Here is a 19,165-nt window from a genome sequence, read left to right on the forward strand (position 1 = left end):
ATTACTGCTAAGAAATTGGCAGAATAATCCTAATTCTTCATTAAAGGCCTGTTGCTCATGCTAGCTAGGGTGGAAGGTAGAGGGATAGATTTTTGCTCATTTTTTGCTGTGTCATCTCCAGGCTAGCACAGCTGAGAGCCCTGAGGATTGAGCCCTAGGGAGATCCATAGGGCCTTGGATCTAGTGGATCCAAAAGTGTTCGTGTGTCGCCTCAAAACATCCTGTTCCTGCAGTTTCATTGGCTTCTGCCAGAGGGACAATTGCTAATGGTAGCTTCCTTCCCACCAGGATGAAGCTTTGCCCCCTGCTTGCAGAGAAGGAACTCAATGCTATTCTATTCCCCCCCTCCCATCCATGCCTTCAGGGTGTTAGGACTGAGCTCTTAATTTTTTGTGTGAATTTAAAAACAAAATAAAAATGGGGTCAGGCTCTGCTGGTGTTGACAGCATATCTTATGCCCAGGGAACCAAGGGCTACTGCGAGGCTGCACCCTAGGAAGAACATCAAACCACATTAGGCCAGTTCTCTGCAATCTACACTGGCTGCTGATATGTTTGCGGGCCTAGTTCAAGGTGTTGATGTTTTTATATAAAGCCCTATATTATTTTGGGTCCAAATACTTGAAGGAATGTTTCTCCCAGTATCCACCTGCCTGGCCTTTGATATCCGTGGGGAGGCTTCCTCGTGGTTCCATCAATGGGCTCTGCCCAATGTGTAGTAACCCATGAGAGGGCCCTCTCCATTTGCACCAGATGACTTCATTGTGGATGAGTTTTGTTGACAACTTAGGACATACCTATTTACCCAGGCATTTGCGTGGCCTGAGATCAAGGGCTGAACCTTGGGCTTATTTCTGATGCACAGCATTTTTTTAAAAAAATTGTCCTCTGCTGCTTCATGTAATTTTTTTTTTTATGTATGTGACATTTTTTATTGGTGTGTAGAGTTTGGTTTTGAAATTCAGTACTGTAACTCCTTTTGAGATTTTTCATGAAAAGTGGGTTATAAATAAAAGGAATAATAATAATAGGGAGACCAACCTGGCCCTATTCTTCTGCAGCTGCAAGGAGGTTCCATCTCCCCACCCCCAGAAAGAACCCTCTGCTCCAACTGCCAGTTCTGCTCTGGCACTGCGGAAGCATGGGGAAAAAGGATACTCTGGCTCCATCCACTACCTAAAGGAACAAGAACTACCAACTGCCATTCAAAGTAAGAACATCAGCAAGGGAAGATCAGCCTGGCCAAAACTGGATATAAATGCTTGTAACTCACCACTTTGTTCTGCCATTGAAAAACTGATCTCCCACTCCTACCATTTCCTTCCACTCTCTTTCCCATGTGTCTTGCAATCTTAAATTTGTGTCTGTCTCTTTTGATGTGAGCTGCTTGAGGAGCCAATAATTGTCTGAAAAGTGTGATAAAAACATAGTAAACAAATTAAAGGGGGAATTGGCAAAATAGTCTCTCTCTCCTCCCCCAGTTATAACAAAAGTATTCACTGGATTAACCATTCTTCTGCAGACAAAAAGAGTCTTGTTAGCAGAAGAGCAAGCCTGGATCCAAGCCATTTATAACGTTTGTTAAGGTGCATCAGTATCATATGGAGGCACAAAGTGGTGTGCAGTGCTAGGCAATGAGTCATGAAAACAAGGTCTCGTTAACATTACTTTCCTCAGGGATATAAAACAAGATGCTGGGAAGTTCAGAGCAAAACTCTTATGTCAGATTAGCCTATATTTGAATAGTCTTCTCTTAAATGCAGTTTCTTCCTCCTTTTTTCTTCTTGCATTCACTTTTCATCTTCTAGGTTCTTGTATTTCCTCTATGAGAGGTTTAATTCCCACATAACATAGCACCTACAGCATGTGAGCTTTGTAAGGTGATTAAATTAGGAAGAGACTAGGGAAAAGTGGGTTTCTCTGTTCTATGCTTCAAGTTGTTACAGGTCTCAAATTGTGAAAGAAGATCTGCAACAATATTCAGTAGGGTAACAATATGCTTGCTAGTAGTGAGGCCTAAAATGTGTATAGTAGGGCCCCACTTATACGGCAGGTTTGAAACCAGACCCCCACTGAAAAGCGGAACATTGATCAGCTGTAGTGCGGGGAACTTCAGCTGACAGCACTTGGCCCCTGAAGCTCCCTCAATGTTCTGCTTTTCCGTGCTTCGCCCTCTCCCCCCCACTCGCTTGCTCACTCACCCTCGTTATGGTGGGGGAGTAGTGCTCCCCTTCTGTGGCAGGCTCCTGCCACGGTTCACAGGGAGGGAGCTGCCCGCCTGCCTGCTTGCTCACCCTCCATCACCTCCCTCGCTCATTCCCGCTTGCCCTCCCCGCCTCCCTCGCTCGTTCCCCCTTGCCCACTCGCCCTCCCCTGCCTGTTCACTTGCTCGCTCTCCGCCACCTCCCTCGCTTGTCCCCCCTTGCCTGCTCGCTCTCCCTGCTGCCTGTTTGCTTGCGTGCTCGCTTGCCCTCTGCTGCCTCTCTCGCTCATTCCCCCTTGCCCTCTCACCCTCCCCCTGCCTGTTTGCTCACTCGCTGTCCGCCGCCTCCCTCATTCTTCCCCCTTGCCTGCTCCCCCTCCCCCTGCCTGTTCACTGACTCGCTCTCCGCTGCCTCCCTCACTCGTCCCCCTTGCCCACTCACTCTCCCCATTGCCTGATCGCTCGTGCGTTTGCTCACCCTCCGCTGCCTCTCTCGTTCGTTCCCCCTTGTTTGCTTGCCCTCCCCCTTGCCTGTTCTCTCACTCGCTCTCCGCTGCCTCCCTCGCTCATCCCCCCTTGCCTGCTCACTCTCCCCACTGCCTGTTCGCTCGCACGCTCGCTTGCCCTCCGCCGCCTCCCTCGACAATAAAATGGCGCCGGACGCCCTTCTTGGACTCAGCTACTGAGCACGTCGTCAGAGCTTAGAAACATTTGTTTTTTGAACTGCAACTCCCATCAGCCCAACTGTAGTTTAAAAAAGGAACATTTCCAAGCTCTGACGATGCACTCAGTAGCTGAGTCCGAGAAGGGCGTCAGGTGCCATCAATTTGTGCACTCACCGTCTCTCTGTATTCTGGCAATTTTCCACCGCAAAAACGGAACAAGCAGCGAACATACGGAACACGGATACAATTCAAAACTGCCGCATTAATGAAGTGCGGCCCTACTGTATATTGGATCAGATAAAGTCTTGATGTTTCTTTCAATGTTAATTACCTGAAGGGAGCTCCATTTAAATTAAGAGGAAATAGACCTGCACTGCATGCCTTCCTGCAGGCATGAAGCCTGATGTTGCATGACTTCATTGCCCCTGCTCTGACATCTACATGTTGAGTGTAGATTTTTGCTGCTGGAGAGTCTACACACAAAGATGCCTATACATGCAGACTGTCCACTTGAGATGAAGGCCCAAGTGTGCAGGTCCGGTTGTGTAGAAGTCTGTGCACACAGGCTTCTCTGCTGGAGACATCCAAGATAGAGAAGTTGTGTGACCGTGGGGTGGAGTCAGCAGCATGGCCATACTTTCCTTTTATTTTGCAGAGCCCTCTTAACTGGACTATGGTCTACACTGCTAGCTTATCACAGATGTTATTATCTTCTTCTTTTAAAGTCTCCATAAATTTTGGAAGTAGAATGTCAGGCTAGGAGCATAGTGAGATTGGCATTACTATATCAATGTTTTGAAAGATTTTTTGTTTCATTTTTTTCTTTTTCAAATCATATCATTTCCCATGTCCACATGTCCTTTAAATTTCATTCTTGATGCTCTGGCTTTTTCCCATTTTATATTTAATTAAAACCTTTTTGTTCCTACTGCATTTTTCCTGAACAAGGGGATTTTTGAATCACAGAACTCTTTTCAGCTTAGTACTCAAGTATTACCCTCGTTATAAATATATCTGAACTTCATTTGTTTAAAAAGGATGTGACTAAACTAAGAAAACTATATGTTGATATGCGAAAAGCTGTTTTAGGATTATGCTTGTTAAGATTCCAACCATTTCTGAAGTGAATTTTTCTTCATTGTAAAGTAAAAAATATTGCTGATTCCTTAATTATACAAATAAATACTACTAAAACAATGAAATCTGCTTTTATCGTTTGTGTTTTTTAAAAAAAGACATATACTATCTGCAATTTAGCACAAAATTAAATACATTTGGGTCCATTAATTTCAATGCACTTAAATTTTAATAGTGCAGTGGAATCCTGTGCAGATGTACTTGGAAATAAGCCCCATGGGCTTACTCCCAAGTAAGTGTCCATAGGATTACATTATTAGTTGTGGTTATACTTATGTGCAGTTTAGATTGAATTATGATAATGAAATACCTAATTATTTATCACTTTTAAATATCTCCCACAGTTGGACAAAGAGAAACTGCAAATGTGATTCTAAAAGAGGAGTCATCTGAAAATATGGAGACCAAGCCACAAGAATTTACCAATAAAACTAATGTAGATGATGAACAGAAAGATACACAAGATGCTGATGAACAGTTGCCATTATCAGAAGAAAAAGTGGAAGAGCAGACACAACCTTGTGAATCTCCATCATCAAATGATGTTGGATTTAAAAAAGTTTTTAAGTTTGTTGGATTCAAGTTTACTGTTAGAAAGGATAAGACAGAAAAAGCAGAACCTGTTCAGTTGTTGAATGTGAAAGCTGATGCAACAGAATTAGTATCAGAAGGAGCTGGAGATTGTAAAGAAATCAAGATAGATACAGTGGAGGAAGAAACACAAAATGAGACTCCCTACCCTATAGAAAAGACTGAGCAAGAAACTCAGACTGAGCAAACAAAAGAAGTAGCTTCCCCTGAAAAGATACCAGAATGCCCTGTTGAAGCAGGAAGCAAGGAGGCAGAAATCAAAAGTGATGGTAGCAAATCTCCAGAGTCTCCAACAAGCCCACTAACTAGTGAAACAGCATCACCCCTAAGAAAGTTCTTTACCCAGGGTTGGGCTGGGTTTAGGAAAAAAACAAGCTTCAGGAAACCTAAAGAAGAACAGCAAGCAATTGAGAAAGAAAAAGAGGAGCAAGAAAAAGAAGTGATAAAAGAAGAAACTGGTCTTAGAGAAGAATTAGAAAAAGAAAAACCCATACCAGAAAAAGAAAGGCAAGAAGTATTTGTACAAGCCAGCAATGCAAAAGTAGAAAGAGAAGGAAGAAAAATGGTAGATGCTGCAATAGAAACACATAAGAAAGAAGCTGTTGCTCCCTGTGAACAGACACCATCCCAACTGTCTGCTGGAAGTGTAGACAAAGGATCTGAGATAAGCTTGAATAAGATTGACTTGGAGGAAAAAGTAGATCCTGTGCAAGAATGTCTAATGGCCATAGAGCAGAGCACTCTTGCATCATGTGAGGAAAAAACTTTGGCAACTGAAGTATTTGAAGAAAAAATAGATCAATCTGAACCAACTTCTCCAATGGCAATAGAAATACCTGAAGAACATTTTGAAATAGTTGAAGTTATATCTGAATCAAAGGCTCCTGTTGCAGTGGAATATTTCGACGAAAGACCCACAGAGATAAACACTGATGTTAGCATCATTGTGAAGAAAGAAGAACCAAAAATTGAAAAAGGAGAACTTGTTCTTGTACAGTTAGTTGAAACAAATGCTGAGATTCAAAGAGGACAATCCATTGATGAGCAGCTAAAAGTCAAAGAAACCTTACCTGAATTAGTGAATAAACAGCTCAAGCAAATCAAAACAAGCAGTGGAGATTCAGCAACAATGAAATCTCCAGAAGTAATCACAAATGAAGTTGAATTACTTTCATCTCAAGAAAGAGCCAAGGTACAAGGCAGCCCCTTAAAAAAGCTTTTTACTGGTACAAACTTAAAGAAGTTGTCAGGAAAGAAACATAAGGGAAAAAGAGAAGAAGCAAAGCTAGAAGAAGCAGAACAAATACAGCAGTTGTCTGATTCTGCAGAAAGTCCAGAAGATCCAAGGGCAGAAAGCTCTGCTTCTTCCCCTGAAGAAGCAACAGAATCTGTAGAAAAGGTTATAGATGCAGCACAGACCACTGAAACTGAAGAAGGCTTTATTTCAGATATAGAGAAGAAAAGAGAAAGTGTTACACCTTGGGCTTCCTTTAAAAAAATGGTGACTCCCAAAAAACGGGTAAGGAGGCTTTCTGAAAGTGACAAAGAAGAAGAACTTGATAAGGTAAAGAGTGCTACTCTGTCTTCAACTGAAAGTGCACCTTGTGAAGAGCAGGAAGGTGAGGAACAAAAATTTGAAAAAAGCACAGATGAGCCCAAGAGAAAGGTTGATACTTCTGTATCATGGGAAGCCTTAATTTGTGTAGGATCATCTAAGAAAAGAACTAGAAAATCATCATCTTCTGATGAAGAAGTAGGACAAAGACTTGCTCAAGAAGGACAGAAAATAGAAGAAAGTGGGCCACATAAAGAAACAGCACAGAACATGACCATTAGTAGTTCACAAGAAAGTGACCAAGGACAAGGAAGTTCTTCACCAGAACAAGCTGGAAGCCCATCTGAAGGTGATGGAGTTTCAACATGGGAGTCCTTTAAAAGACTAGTAACCCCAAGAAGAAAATCTAAAACAAAGATGGAAGAAAGAAATGAAGAATCTGCCACAGTTCCAAGTTTAGAGCATTCTACTTCAGATGGAGATTCTGGAAAAGAAGAATCCTGGGTTTCATTTAAAAAACTAATGCCTACTCGAAGGAAGAAGAAGTCAGATGGAATATCAGAACATGCTCCTGTTCAGGAAGCTGGAGAAGAAACAAGTGAAACTAACGAGGATGACTCTGATGTTCCAGCTGTTGTTCCTTTATCAGAGTATGAAGCTGCTGAACAAGAGAAATTAGAAGCTCAAAAGGCAAAACAAGATGATATGACTAAGAAAACTTCAGACCAGAAAACTGAAAAGCCAGGAAGTACTTCAGTTACTGAGCAGTCCAATGAAGGACTAGTTCATGCAGTTACTGTTACAATGGTAAAAGGGGAGAGAGCAGTTACAAGTATCGAAGAAAGGTCACCGTCTTGGATATCAGCTGCTATGACAGAATCTATTGAACACGCAAATGAAGCTGAAGAGAAACCTGTTGAGCAGATCTCTGAAACTGGAACTGTTGAAGAAAAAGTGGTGGTTACTAAACTCATGCCAGAAATTAGAAAGGACATTAGTGGTGACACTATAATCAGTGAGGTGGAGTTAACCTCAGAAGCAGTTACAGCTAGAGAAGAAACTTCAAGTGTTGAAGCAACTGAAATATCCTGTGCTGAAGAGACAACTGAAATGGTTTCAGCAGTTTCAAGGCTAACTGAGTCCCCTGATACAACAGAAATAGCAACACCTGTGCAGGAAGTAGAGGAAAGTCAGCAAAACCTAGAAGAATTAAATAAACAAACACAGGAAAATCTGAAAGAAGTTGCTGAAAGAGTTAAATTGTCCAGTGAAGCACAGCAGATTAGTAAAAGGGTGACACAAGTAATAATTCAACCAGTGTCAGTAGAGAAAACTGGGCAAGAAACTACGGTCATATTTCAAGAGGCTGAATTGGCTGAACCACCCTTAAAGGAAGAAGAACATGAGAAGACTGATACTGAAATTAAGGAAGGCATAGAAAGTAGTCACGGTCAAGATGAAGTTAAAGAAAGTAGTTTGAAGAAAGTGTTCGAGAAGAGTAATGATATGTGTGTGAAGGTGAAGGAAAGCTCAAAAGAGATTGCTAACTTGGACAGAGCTGATGAAAGTCGTGATCCAAAGATTAAACAAGAAATTATAGAAGTACATGAAAAGATTATTGAAGAACAGATGATGGAAGATGAATTTGAAGAGGAAGAATTTGTCATTGTTACCGTAACCCCAGAAGAGGAGCCAGAAGTAAATGTTGGTGACATAGTACTGGAAGTCAAAACAAATTTAGAAGAAACAGTGGAAGGCAGGATTAAAGATGTTGCTGTTCCAGCAATGGACAGATTGGCAAGAACAACATGTGATGAGAAGCCTCAGTTCTCCCAGAAACTTGAACAACTGGTGAACATCATACCTGACTTGGAATCTGAATTGGAGCATACAGAAACCATTGCAGTTGAGGTCAAGGCCCCTTTGCAAAATGAAATAAAAGATGCTGAGCCTCCATACACTGAAGTGTTTGTGCTTGAGGCATCTACCGAGAGCAAGGTTACTGAAGTTCCAGTGCAAAATGCAGTAGCTGAAGTCAGTGATCTGGATATAGCCAAACATGCTACACTTGACTTAAGAACAGGAAGCACAGAAGATGCTGTAGTTGAAGCCTGCATACAGAACAAAGACAGTGAGGTCTCTGTGGAAACTCACATGCAGAAGGTGGAACCTGAGGGCCAACTGCCAAAATTAGAAATGAAGATCTCTGTGGTAAATGAGAAACCTGAATTTTTCCTGCTGAATACAGAGACACAGAACCCCACAGAGACTGTGGAAAAAGACTTGCCCACAAGAAAGGTGGAGGTCCACAACCAGAATGTAGAGACTGAGGCCCATAAACAGGTTATGGAAACAAACAGCCATGTAGAAGAGGTGGAAATGAAGACTTGCATACAGAGTGTAGGAGCAGAGGTCCTGGCAGAGAAGGCAGAATTAAAGGTGGACATGGAGCTTCCCACAGAGAAGGCAAAAGTCATGTCCTCCTCAGAAAAAGCAGATGTGGAGGTACACATGAAAGAGACAGAAGTACAAATCTTTGCAGAAAAGGCACAAGCAAAGTTGGAGGCCTATACAGAGAAGGTGGATGTTAAGGAAGATGTAGAAAAGGTGGAAAGTGAAATTACCAAAACAAAGGTAGAAATGGAGACCTCCATACAGAAGGTGGAATCAGAAGCTCCCACAGAGATCATGGAAGTGGAATCCCCCTTAAGGAGGACTGAAGCAGAAGCCCCAGCAGAACAGACAAACACAACTGTTCTTGTGGAGACCATCACCAATAAGGCAGAAGCCAAGGTGGAAGCAGAGGTTCCTGCAGAGAAGGCAGAAACAGCAGCCCCATCAGATCAGGCAGATGAAAATCTGGATGAGGAATCCCCTGCAGAGAAATTTGGTGTGGAATCTCATGCAGAAAAGACAGATGCAGAGATTGTCAAGAAAAAAACTGAAGTGGAGGTTCCTGCAAAGAAGGTGGATGTGGAAGATTCCACAAAGGAAGCAAAAGTGGAATCCTCCATAAAAAAAGGAGAAACTAATGTTGTCACAGAGACAGCAGAAGTAGAGGCCCCCATAGAGAATACAGAAACAAAGGCTGGTGTGGAGGTCTTCACAGAGAAGGTACGTGCAAAGGCAGAAATGAAAACCCCTGCTGAGAAGATGGCTAAGGAGGTCTCTTCAGAACAGTCAGAAGAAATGGTGGAAGCAGAAGCCATCATCTCCAAACATCCAGAACTAAAGGAGAACCTGCAGGATGTGGAGAACGAGGTTAGCTTTCAGTCTCATATGGAAGATACTTCGAGTTCATTAGCAACATGCGTTGAGGTAATTTCAGAGCAAATATCTGTGGATAGTGACAAGACTGAAGTGCCTGCGCAGAGAGAAATGCAAGATGTTTCGCTTTCCTTAGAATTGCAATGCACAGAAGGAATTGCAGTTGAGGCCCCAGAAAATAATGAGCTGAAGAATGTCACACTTGTAGAATCAAAGTGCACAAAAGGAAGTGTAAGTTGGACTGTGGTACAAAAGGAAATACATACATCTCCTATAAAGACTGAAGTAGAAACATTGAAGTGCATGGGCAATACTGCAGCCCAAGATCATGTGCAGAATGAAATGGAAGATGCTGTTACTTTGGAATCAAAATACACTGAGGCTGAGATAACTCAGGACACTGTGAAAAATGAGGTGGATTCTGTGAAAAAAGAGATTGGAAACATAGAGCTAGCAATTGAAAGAAAATCCGCAGGAACAGTGGCAACTGAAGCTTTAAAGGCCAGAGTAGAAGAAAACATTCTCATTTCAGACTCTGGATGCATAAAGAGCATTGTCTCAGATGCCTTCTTGAAAAACAAAGGAGACAGTACTCTGTCAGATCTAGAATCGGAAGGCAGAGAAGCAGGTTTAAGTGGGATATCTGTACAGACTGAAGCATGTCCTCCTGATAAATTGCCCCTGGAAATAGCCCTCCCACTTTCTGAGTCAACAGCAGTTTCAGATAGTTGTCTGAGAAGGCAACCACTGTCAGATAAAGTGCTAATAATGGAAACAGAAACATCAGCAGAAAAAATTGAACTTGCTGGCGGAGAGATACTTAATGTAGCTCCAGTGCAGCAAGAGATTTTCACTGAGCACCAGGACACCACTGACATTCCTGAAGTGCAAAGTTATGAAGCTCAAAAATGCTCTTTAGCAGTTACAGCTGTAACAGTTGAAGAGCAGGTCATTGCAGAGAATGTCACAGTTACCGAAATATCTGCTGAAAACTTGCAATCTTTACTAGAGGTGCCACAAGAAATGGTGTTCAAAACAGTGCAGCCCGTGAGCTGTGCTCATTCAGGACTTGGAGCTCTGGGTCCTGATATGGAGGCAGTGTTACCGTCTGGGAAGGCAGATTCAGTGGTAGAGAACACAGTTTTACCAGCAGTAACATGTACCAAAGATGATTTGATCCAGAAGTGTGCATTTGATTCCATCCCTGAAATGAAGCTTCAAAAATTAGAATCCAGTCAAGAAGGTGAAAAAAAGGCGACACCTCCAGAAAGAAGCCCTTCTTTAACCCATGTAGAATTTCAAAAAGATGTGGTTCAATCTGTGATGATGGAGTCACAGAGTACAAAAATTGTGCTGAAAATCATCCAGAATGCTGTTGATAAATTGGAGGAAACAGAAGAGCTGCCATCTACGTCAAAGCAGCAGAGTGAATCTTGTCTAAAGGGTGTCAGTAAATCTGAAATTCAGGAGGACTTGCAGACCATTAAGCTACTTTATGAAAAAAGCAAAGAAGAGAAAAATCAAGAGATCCTGCCTTCAACTCTAATTTTAGGTCAATCTGCAGAGAATCAAGATGCCTTCAGAATGGCAGAAGAAATGTGTTTAACTTCTGGTAAATCTGAAGATGGAAACATTTGGGGTTCCAGAAAGTCAGATGCTAAACTAAAACCAGTAAAATTCATGTCGCATCCAAATGAACAATCATGCACTATGACAACATTAGTGCAAGTCCCTGGATCTCTGAATGAAGTTGTGAAAGAGATTAAAGAGACAGATTTGCAGAAAGAAAATGGTGAACCAAAGCTTCAATCTGAAGTTGATACAGCTGCTCCAACCAAGACTAAAAGAGCCACAGTGGAAGACGCTGTCTCAGGAAATCTACTCAAGTCACTTGAAGTAAGCCATCCAAAACTAAAAAATGTAGAAGTTGGGCAGACAGTTCAAATTCAACAACAACTTATAGAACAACAAACACATGTGAAAAAGGAAGACCACAGTCAATTAACAGGATTTGTGGAGACACACACAGAGAAAGATGTAAATAATAAAGACTACACAACTTGTGAGAGTCCACAGCTAAAATCAGAGCTCACTGAATCCTGAGGTTTAATGTAAGTATCCTTTCATTACAATTATTTCTCAGTAGTTGTTTATATCCAGGATAATTCATTCTTTTCAATAGCATTTTTTCAGTAAATTGCATGAATGTTATGTCATGTTTGATCCTTAGGGGAGTTTTAAAAATCTGTTGTGGTGCATGAGAATATCATGGAAAAGGCATCTGCATATATTTTGGATTATTTTTTTTTACATGTATGACTTCTATATACAACATTTAAAAAGAATGATATTGATTGATTGGCATTGATATACCACCCAGTTAACTATGTCCTCTGCGTAGATCACAAAGTAATATAAACATAATGCAAATAATATCAACTATTCACTAAAATAATAAATGCAGAAACTGTGCCAGTACAAAAATTAGTGTAAAACCAGGACTTGCTCTTTTTAACTGAACAGCATTGGCTGTACTTATCTTCTTTGCTCATATTCGTGAAAATTTGTCTCCTCCAGCTCTTCTTATGCTGCGTAGAATTATTTGAAAGAACAAATTTGCTATACTACTAACCATAACCTAAAGCTATATACAGCTGTGACTGCATAAGAAATTCTCATTTCTGTAATTACAGCAGATGGCTTTATGGTATTGTCTTAGTATATAGCTACCCTGAAGGATATAACAGTATAACATAATTACTTCAGAATGCCAAGTCTACTCAAGTTTGTAGAGGCAGCTTGGGCCTCGGGATGCAGACAAACTGGAACAGCTTCAGAGGAGGGCAACAAGGATGATCAGGGGACTGGAAACAAAGCCCTGTGAGGAGAGACTGAAAGAACTGGGCATGTTTAGCCTGGAAAAGAGAAGAGTGAGGGGAGATAGGACAGCACTCTTCAAGTACTTGAAAGGTTGTCACATGAGGACCAGGATCTCTTCTCAATCTTCCCAGAGTGCAGGACACAGAATAATGAGCTCAAGTTACAGGAAGCCAGTATTTGACTGAACATCAGGAAAAACTTCCTAACTGTTAGAGTGATACAACAACGGAACCAATTACCTAGGGAGGTGGTGGGCTCTCCAACAGTGGAGGCTTTCAAGAGGCAGCTGGACAGCCACTTGTCGGGTATGCTTTAAATTGGATTTCTGCATTGAGCAGGGGGTTGGACTCGACTCCCTTACAGGCCTGTACTGTTCTATGATTCTATTCTATAATTCTCTAAGTCTGTACCTCCTTTGTTAAGGTAGTCTGAGGCTCTTCTCATCATAAGGTTCCTGTGAGGCTTAATTGTGCAGTCTTAACTGTGATGATTGGTGGTGGGGGCTCTTCCCCACCCTTCACTGTCCCAGGAACTAATTCTCCACCCTGGGCAATTGAACCTGGCAAAATTTCCTTCCCTGCCAAGGCTGTGCACACTCACAACAGCCCAGCAGTGTAGGTAGCTGCCACCACCCCTTATCTTGGTCAACCACTCAGAGCCCAGAAAACTTGCCAGAAATTCCAAAGGGCAACAGCCAAGGAGACACTCCTTGCCCTGGAGCCTTCGGCAAACACCCAGTTATACAGTAGTCATAGTCAATGGTCAAGGTACCAGGTTTAGAACTAACCTTCTCCTGAAATGAACACACACTGGTAAATAGAAGTAAGTTTATTAAAGAATAAAAGAGGTACACAGTTACAGCAGCAAAATGGTTCCTTAATATCCACACCCAAGAGGGGCAAGGTAAATCATAGAGAGTTCAATCACAAGAAAGAAAACAAGAAAGCTAACTAGGCTAGCCTAGTACTTACATGAAGGCTTTCAGTTGCATAGATAAGAGATAAGAGTCAGGATAGTCAATGGCAAAATGGAACCTCACCGGGCAACATCAAGTAGGCATGATGGGACCCAGAAGAGGAACAAAACTTAGAATTTTGTTACTTATGGCAAAATCCCCAGCAACAGGCCAGAGACAATTATCCAATCAGGGAATTCTTAATGAGTTAAGGGCCCATCAATCATCAGCCAAATCATACATCATCCCTGAAGCTTCCCAGGCTTTACGACCTTGATGGAGCCAGACCTTTACTGATAAGAAGGTGTTAGGCTGGGCCTTTGATTACCCACAGCTGGGCAGTAAAATTGCCAACTCATGCTGTCTTGCAAAAACCAGATGTTAACCTGTGAAGATCCCACACTGTCAAAAAGAAACCCCACAATTCCCTGCTCCACAGCCATCTTAGGTGAAAGCTTTCATGACATTAACCACTACCCAAAGTTTTATAGATGCTTTCCCCACCCCTTAGGGTATTTGCTCCACCCACAACCCTCTTATTTTAGCTGACCCCACCTTAAATCTCTTCTCAGCTTTCTTTGCTGCTTCTGAGGTTGTGGTAATGTTGCTTCTAAACCTCCTTCATTTGCTGCTTTCTTTGCTGCCTCTGCTTGCCTGTCTTCCCCTATCCTACCCATTGCCTTATATGCAGATAGGGGCTGAGTTGGTATCTTCAGGCTGCTCCTGCAGCCAGACCACATCTCCAGCACAACTGTATTTAAACCCAGTTGTGTCAGATCTAGTGAGGTGTGACAGTCCAGGCTGTTCCTGGCAACCTCCCAACAGGTACATTAGTGTGAAGATAGGCATAATGTAAAAAGAGGACCATGGCATGTCACTTGTGCGGAGAGCCTACCTTCACAATCAGTTTCATGTACCAGGAAATCAAAACACTGATTTAAAAACCGTCACTGCTCACCTGTGTCTTTCTTTGCTTACCCACTACTGCAAGAATGAACCTGTGGCCCTCCAGATGTTGTGGACTCCCAGTTCCTTCTTCCATTTCAGCCAGCATGGCAAATGATCAAGGATGGATGACAGTTGTAATCTAGCAACATCTGGAGGGTCACAGATTCTCCACCCTTGTACCACGGCCTTCTCTTCTGGCAAGGGAAAATGAACAATATACCTTACAGCTGGGTGCCTGAGACAGGAAGAGATTGTGCTGCTTTCATCTAAGATTCCTGTCCTTGGGGTGTTCTGCTAATTTTCCCCAGCTGTAGGTAGAGGTGGCAGGTGGAGAAGGGAGACAGTGGATGGGAAGGGGCAAAATTGACAGATGAACCAGTGTTTGATTAAGTGGTATGCTTGTCAGATAGTTGAGGAGTTGTGAAGAAGAGTTTGCAGTATGCTGTAACCCCCCTTTTAACACTATCTCCCTTCACTTTAGAGTGGTGAACAGTTAGGCTGGGTTACCTTTAAGGGCTTGTGAGTCATCTCCAACCTGGCCAGTTTTTTCTTTCAGTCCACTGGAATAGTGCCACTGTTAACAGCTGCTGCTTACATTGATGTAGTAAAACACATTCATTATAGTAGGCTGATGCTACCATCAGTCTGGTTAAGAGGTTCAGGCTGCAAGTTTTTGTTGATTTCTTTTTTCTTTACCTCTGTTTCAACAGTTCTGTGAAAGCTATGTCTTATATTTGGAGGGACCAGTTCCTGAAGAAGGCAACAGAATGGATTCTGCTTAACTGGGCTGAAGGTCACTGATTTTGAACAGTGAGAACAGATGTCTGATGTCATTCTGAGAAAGGCACCTGACAATCCTGAGACAGCATCAGGAGCTTGAGCCATCTCCTTTTACTATTGATTGTCAACGCTTCCTCTTCACAATACTCTTTTATATATATTTTTTGCTTATGAGTTGGGGATGGGTGGGCAGAAAGTGTCAACTTTTGATGAAACGATGTCCATACCTTAACCTGGGAAGGAAGTTGGCATCTTCTAAGATCCCCGTTTTTATCAGTGCTTCCAAAACTGGATTGTAATTCTTTATGTATTTATGTCTATATCTTCAAGCAAAATCTGATTTTAATGTATATTTCCTCTTTATATGTGAAAAAAAGAAAAGAAAGTAATCTCATATGTCTTACCCAGTATAGAAACAAGAACATGTGACTAAGAGGGAAATATTATGACTGGGCTACAGCTGGCCACAATTGGATCCCAATACATTTATGTTGGCTTTCCATTGTGTGTGGGGAAGGATGTGAGAACCATGTTTACTGCTGTATTTGGTCTTGCTTCTGTAAAAGTCATGATCAAAAGGCATAGGTTTGCTATGGAATAGTTGTGTTACCCATTTATTAAACGGAACTTTTATTTTCCATCCCCATTTATAAGCATGGCACTGTTGGCATTGTGTGTTGAAAACATGTCAGCTATATTCAAATTGAGTTAGGTGTGCTTAAAAAAGATTATTTCAGTGTACTTAAGCCTACCTAAGTCTGCATTGGCTTTCACATTTATTTTAGTATACTTTGATTCTGAGGGAATGTGGGAAGTCTTTAGAAGTCAGGCAAATAAATGGCCACTTCAAATTGTTCCCTAGCCTTGAGGTATGATCCATTTAAGAAATTATCATACCATAACTTTAAGCAAATGTTGAACTGGTTTTAAAAACTATCAAGAAAAATAAAAATGTTTGTGTTTTTAACATAATATTCAATGTTTTCCTGTTCTTTTAACATATCCATGCCATAAAATGAGACAATTTCTTTTCAAAAAAGTTTTTATGAGTAAAGGATTATGTCTGCTCTGTATTTGGTTCCCTTGGCAGGAAATTGTATTTCATTATGCTTATGTACAGTTAGTCAACTGTGATTTCTAAAAAGTGATTTAAATAAATATTTGGCTTAGCTTTGCGCTTCTAATTAAAAATTTTAAAATCCCACAACAACCTAGGAAAGCTTCAGCAAAAGTCAGTCACTCTCAGTTTTGTTAACAGACAATTTTAGGCTTTAGTACTGGTCAGTATAGGTTGTGCATAAAAACTAGGCAGGCTTGGAATGCTAAGTAATTCAACAATTAAAATGTTCAAAGCATCTAGTGTTTTATCTTTTAGACACCAAACATGTCTAGCAGGTCAAGTTATATTGCACCTTGTAGTCTTCGCACCTATCTCAGCTGAGTCTGTTGCATGGCCCAGCAGCTTCACTGTCCTACATGTATAGTAATTTATTTGAAAATGATATAAGTGAGCCAAATGCCTTCTTTTAGGAGCTGCACCATGAATAAAGAAAAGTGTCACTGGTGTGATAGCACCATCTAGTGGTTGCTGTTTGCCTATTGTAGCTTAGAAACATTTTTGGCTAACATACTGCCTTTCCTCAAATTGAGTATAGAAATATAAGAGTTTCTTAAAATTAATCTAAGATATCTGAAATAGCTCTGTTAATAACATGCAAAATAATATATAACCTTCTCAATGTATTGCAATACATGCAGTTCTGTGATGAAGTACCAGTTATGAAAATTAAAAGTGGAAAGTTGCTTTCTATAAACCTTGAAGTATGGCAACAGAGGGTTTCTTTGAACATCAGATATAAAGCTGTGGAATAATTTTAAATAAATGGATAAGAAAAGTTGAGTAACCACTTTCTTAACGTGTATTTACAACTACCTTCACTGTGACATAAGTCCTCTGTAGCCACAGTGCAATACATAATTTAATCATTTTGGTAATCAAAACTTTTTGGATTTTCATGTAGACAGTTAGCAAATTGGCAACTTGGATAATTGTTTTGCTTTTAAATTACACAGTCAGACCAGTGAGTTGGGGCAGGAAATCCTGAACAGCAAATTGAAGTGGAGAGTGCCCCCATCTCTTTATTGGCAGGTATTGAGCAGTGATGCCAGAGGCAGGAGGATGCTATGTCAGCAATGTGTAGTTGCAATGTTGACTGGCCAGCATTGCCTTTCACAGCCAGAAGCTGCTTAGTAGTGAGCCTACGCCATCTGTCTCTTAATGGATACAGGTACACAACAAAACGACAAAGTATTACCTCCCACCCCATCTCAGTAGCCCCATCAACTGAGTTAGAGGCAAAACAATTATCCAGGTTGCCAATTAGGCAAGTCTTTTCTTGTATTTATTAACTCATCTCCAAAAAATGGCCTCCCCCTTCCCCATCTCACCTGTTTTGCTCCAAATCTAAAGTAGAACATTTGTATGTTCTGTTAAAAATCACATTTTAGGGCAAGGTGTGTTACATTTGTAGGACATGGTAAGGGAGATTAAAACCAATAACCCTTTCACTCTAAGTGATAGTTTGTCCATGAAGTCTCTCTGCTAACAAAACCAGTGAGCTGCTTAATGTGAGCACCACAGCATTTATCTCCCTGAAAATTAGATGGTGTGTATACACAAATTAGCATGTGCCTCCTTTTGGACTTTGTATGAGAAGATATGAACTCCTTGATATCAATGAACCTGTGAGAAAGTTTAGTTTATTTAGTGCAAAATGAAAACTTTAAAAAGTATTGAAGGTTACAGCTCAGTGGCCTTCAAGAGAAAAAAATCACAGGAGCTTGTTTGTGGATCAGTTAGCTATATCCCATATGTGTGTCTACAATGTGTTAAAAATATGTGAAATGCTCAGTAACGTGTGTCCCAAAATTATTTGGGGAGTCTTTCTCTCTACCAGCATTGGCAGCTTCCCCATTTTGAGTATGAATTACAAAGTTTGTTCTGATTGCCAAATGTTAGATTGCTTACTTTCATTGTGTGCTTTACAACAGGTCTGTCATTGTCCGTGGACTTCATGTGGCCCACCAGTCATGGGTTTTTAGATGCTTGATGAAATGTTCAGTGTCCAATTCAGTTACAAAAGGTTCATCATGCACCTGGCAGGCCCCCAAATACAGTGCTAAGCAAATGGGAAACCAGTTGTTTATATGAATTGTAATGTGTGTTTGGAAAGCCATATTGCTGTAACTGCAACAAGCTAAGCAGTTTAATAATTTTAAAAAAATCCAGTGGCATGGCCTATGTTATCCTGGTTCTAATCTTTATAGCTCTGAGGCGGTTCATAAATATGTAAAGTTATCTAAACATTTAAATAAAACCTAATAATCAAAATGTAAATTATCTGGCTAGAAGTTGGGGAACAAGCGCTTAGTTCTTGCTTGTTTTTTTTTTTTAAATACTGATCTAGGGCCTTTCTAAGCAATGCAAAGAACACAAATCGTATTACCAATATTTCTTCTTTTAACTGACCTGTCTCAAAAAAGGCAAAAGCACCAAAAGAATTTTTTCATGGTGCAAGGAGCATGTCTCCATACAGATACTGCTTTGTACCGTGTATGCTTTGGCCTCAAAAATACTCTGATGAGGCTGCAAATTTTAGCTTGTGCCACAACTCCAAGCTTTTGCAGTTTCTTCTAATCCAGTGTATTGGATCAACTGATAACTTTGATTTTATATGTTGTTCTTAAGGTAGATTTTCATGGACTAAATAAAACGAAACACAATTCATGCTGTCGGTGTCCTTTGTCATTCTTATAATCATTATTCTTTGTTGTCTCTGTGCCAGGGGTATAGTTATCCAGGGGGTCTTAAACCCCCCTTTTTTGGAGCCAGGTCCCAGCAGGGTCACTGTCTCACATCCTATGATATAATCAGCATGAAAGGAGAATGTGTTGGTCATTGAGAAGGGTCTTCTAAATGTTTCCTTGTCTTTTCCTGCCAATTGGAGCCAATCAGAATGAAAGGAGGTGAATCATCCACTGAGAAGATCCAGTAGCAGATGCACTCTTATTTTATGCTGATTGTCTCCCAAGGGATATAGGATGTTGTGAGAGAAGGCATTAACTAGGATTTTATTCTCAACCCAGCAGTAAAGGGGGGGGGGAGAGATGTGTGGTTTTGTTATA

The 19,165-nt window shown here is 41.1% G+C and overlaps 1 protein-coding gene across 1 annotated transcript in view; it reads left to right on the forward strand.

Moving 5' to 3' along the window:
- The window catches only part of AKAP12 (A-kinase anchoring protein 12), a 133,429-nt gene extending 114,675 nt beyond the window's left edge, over positions 1-18,754 (forward strand). The window contains exons 3-4 of the mRNA XM_061624127.1: positions 4,349-11,528; positions 14,911-18,754. Of these exons, the coding sequence (XP_061480111.1) occupies positions 4,349-11,520 (7,172 nt within the window). The 3' untranslated portion in view covers positions 11,521-11,528; positions 14,911-18,754. The remainder of the gene's footprint in view (positions 1-4,348; positions 11,529-14,910) is intronic.
- The last annotated feature ends 411 nt before the right edge of the window (positions 18,755-19,165 follow it).

This window comes from Rhineura floridana, chromosome 4 (assembly GCF_030035675.1).
Source record: "Rhineura floridana isolate rRhiFlo1 chromosome 4, rRhiFlo1.hap2, whole genome shotgun sequence".
Taxonomy (NCBI): domain Eukaryota; kingdom Metazoa; phylum Chordata; class Lepidosauria; order Squamata; family Rhineuridae; genus Rhineura; species Rhineura floridana.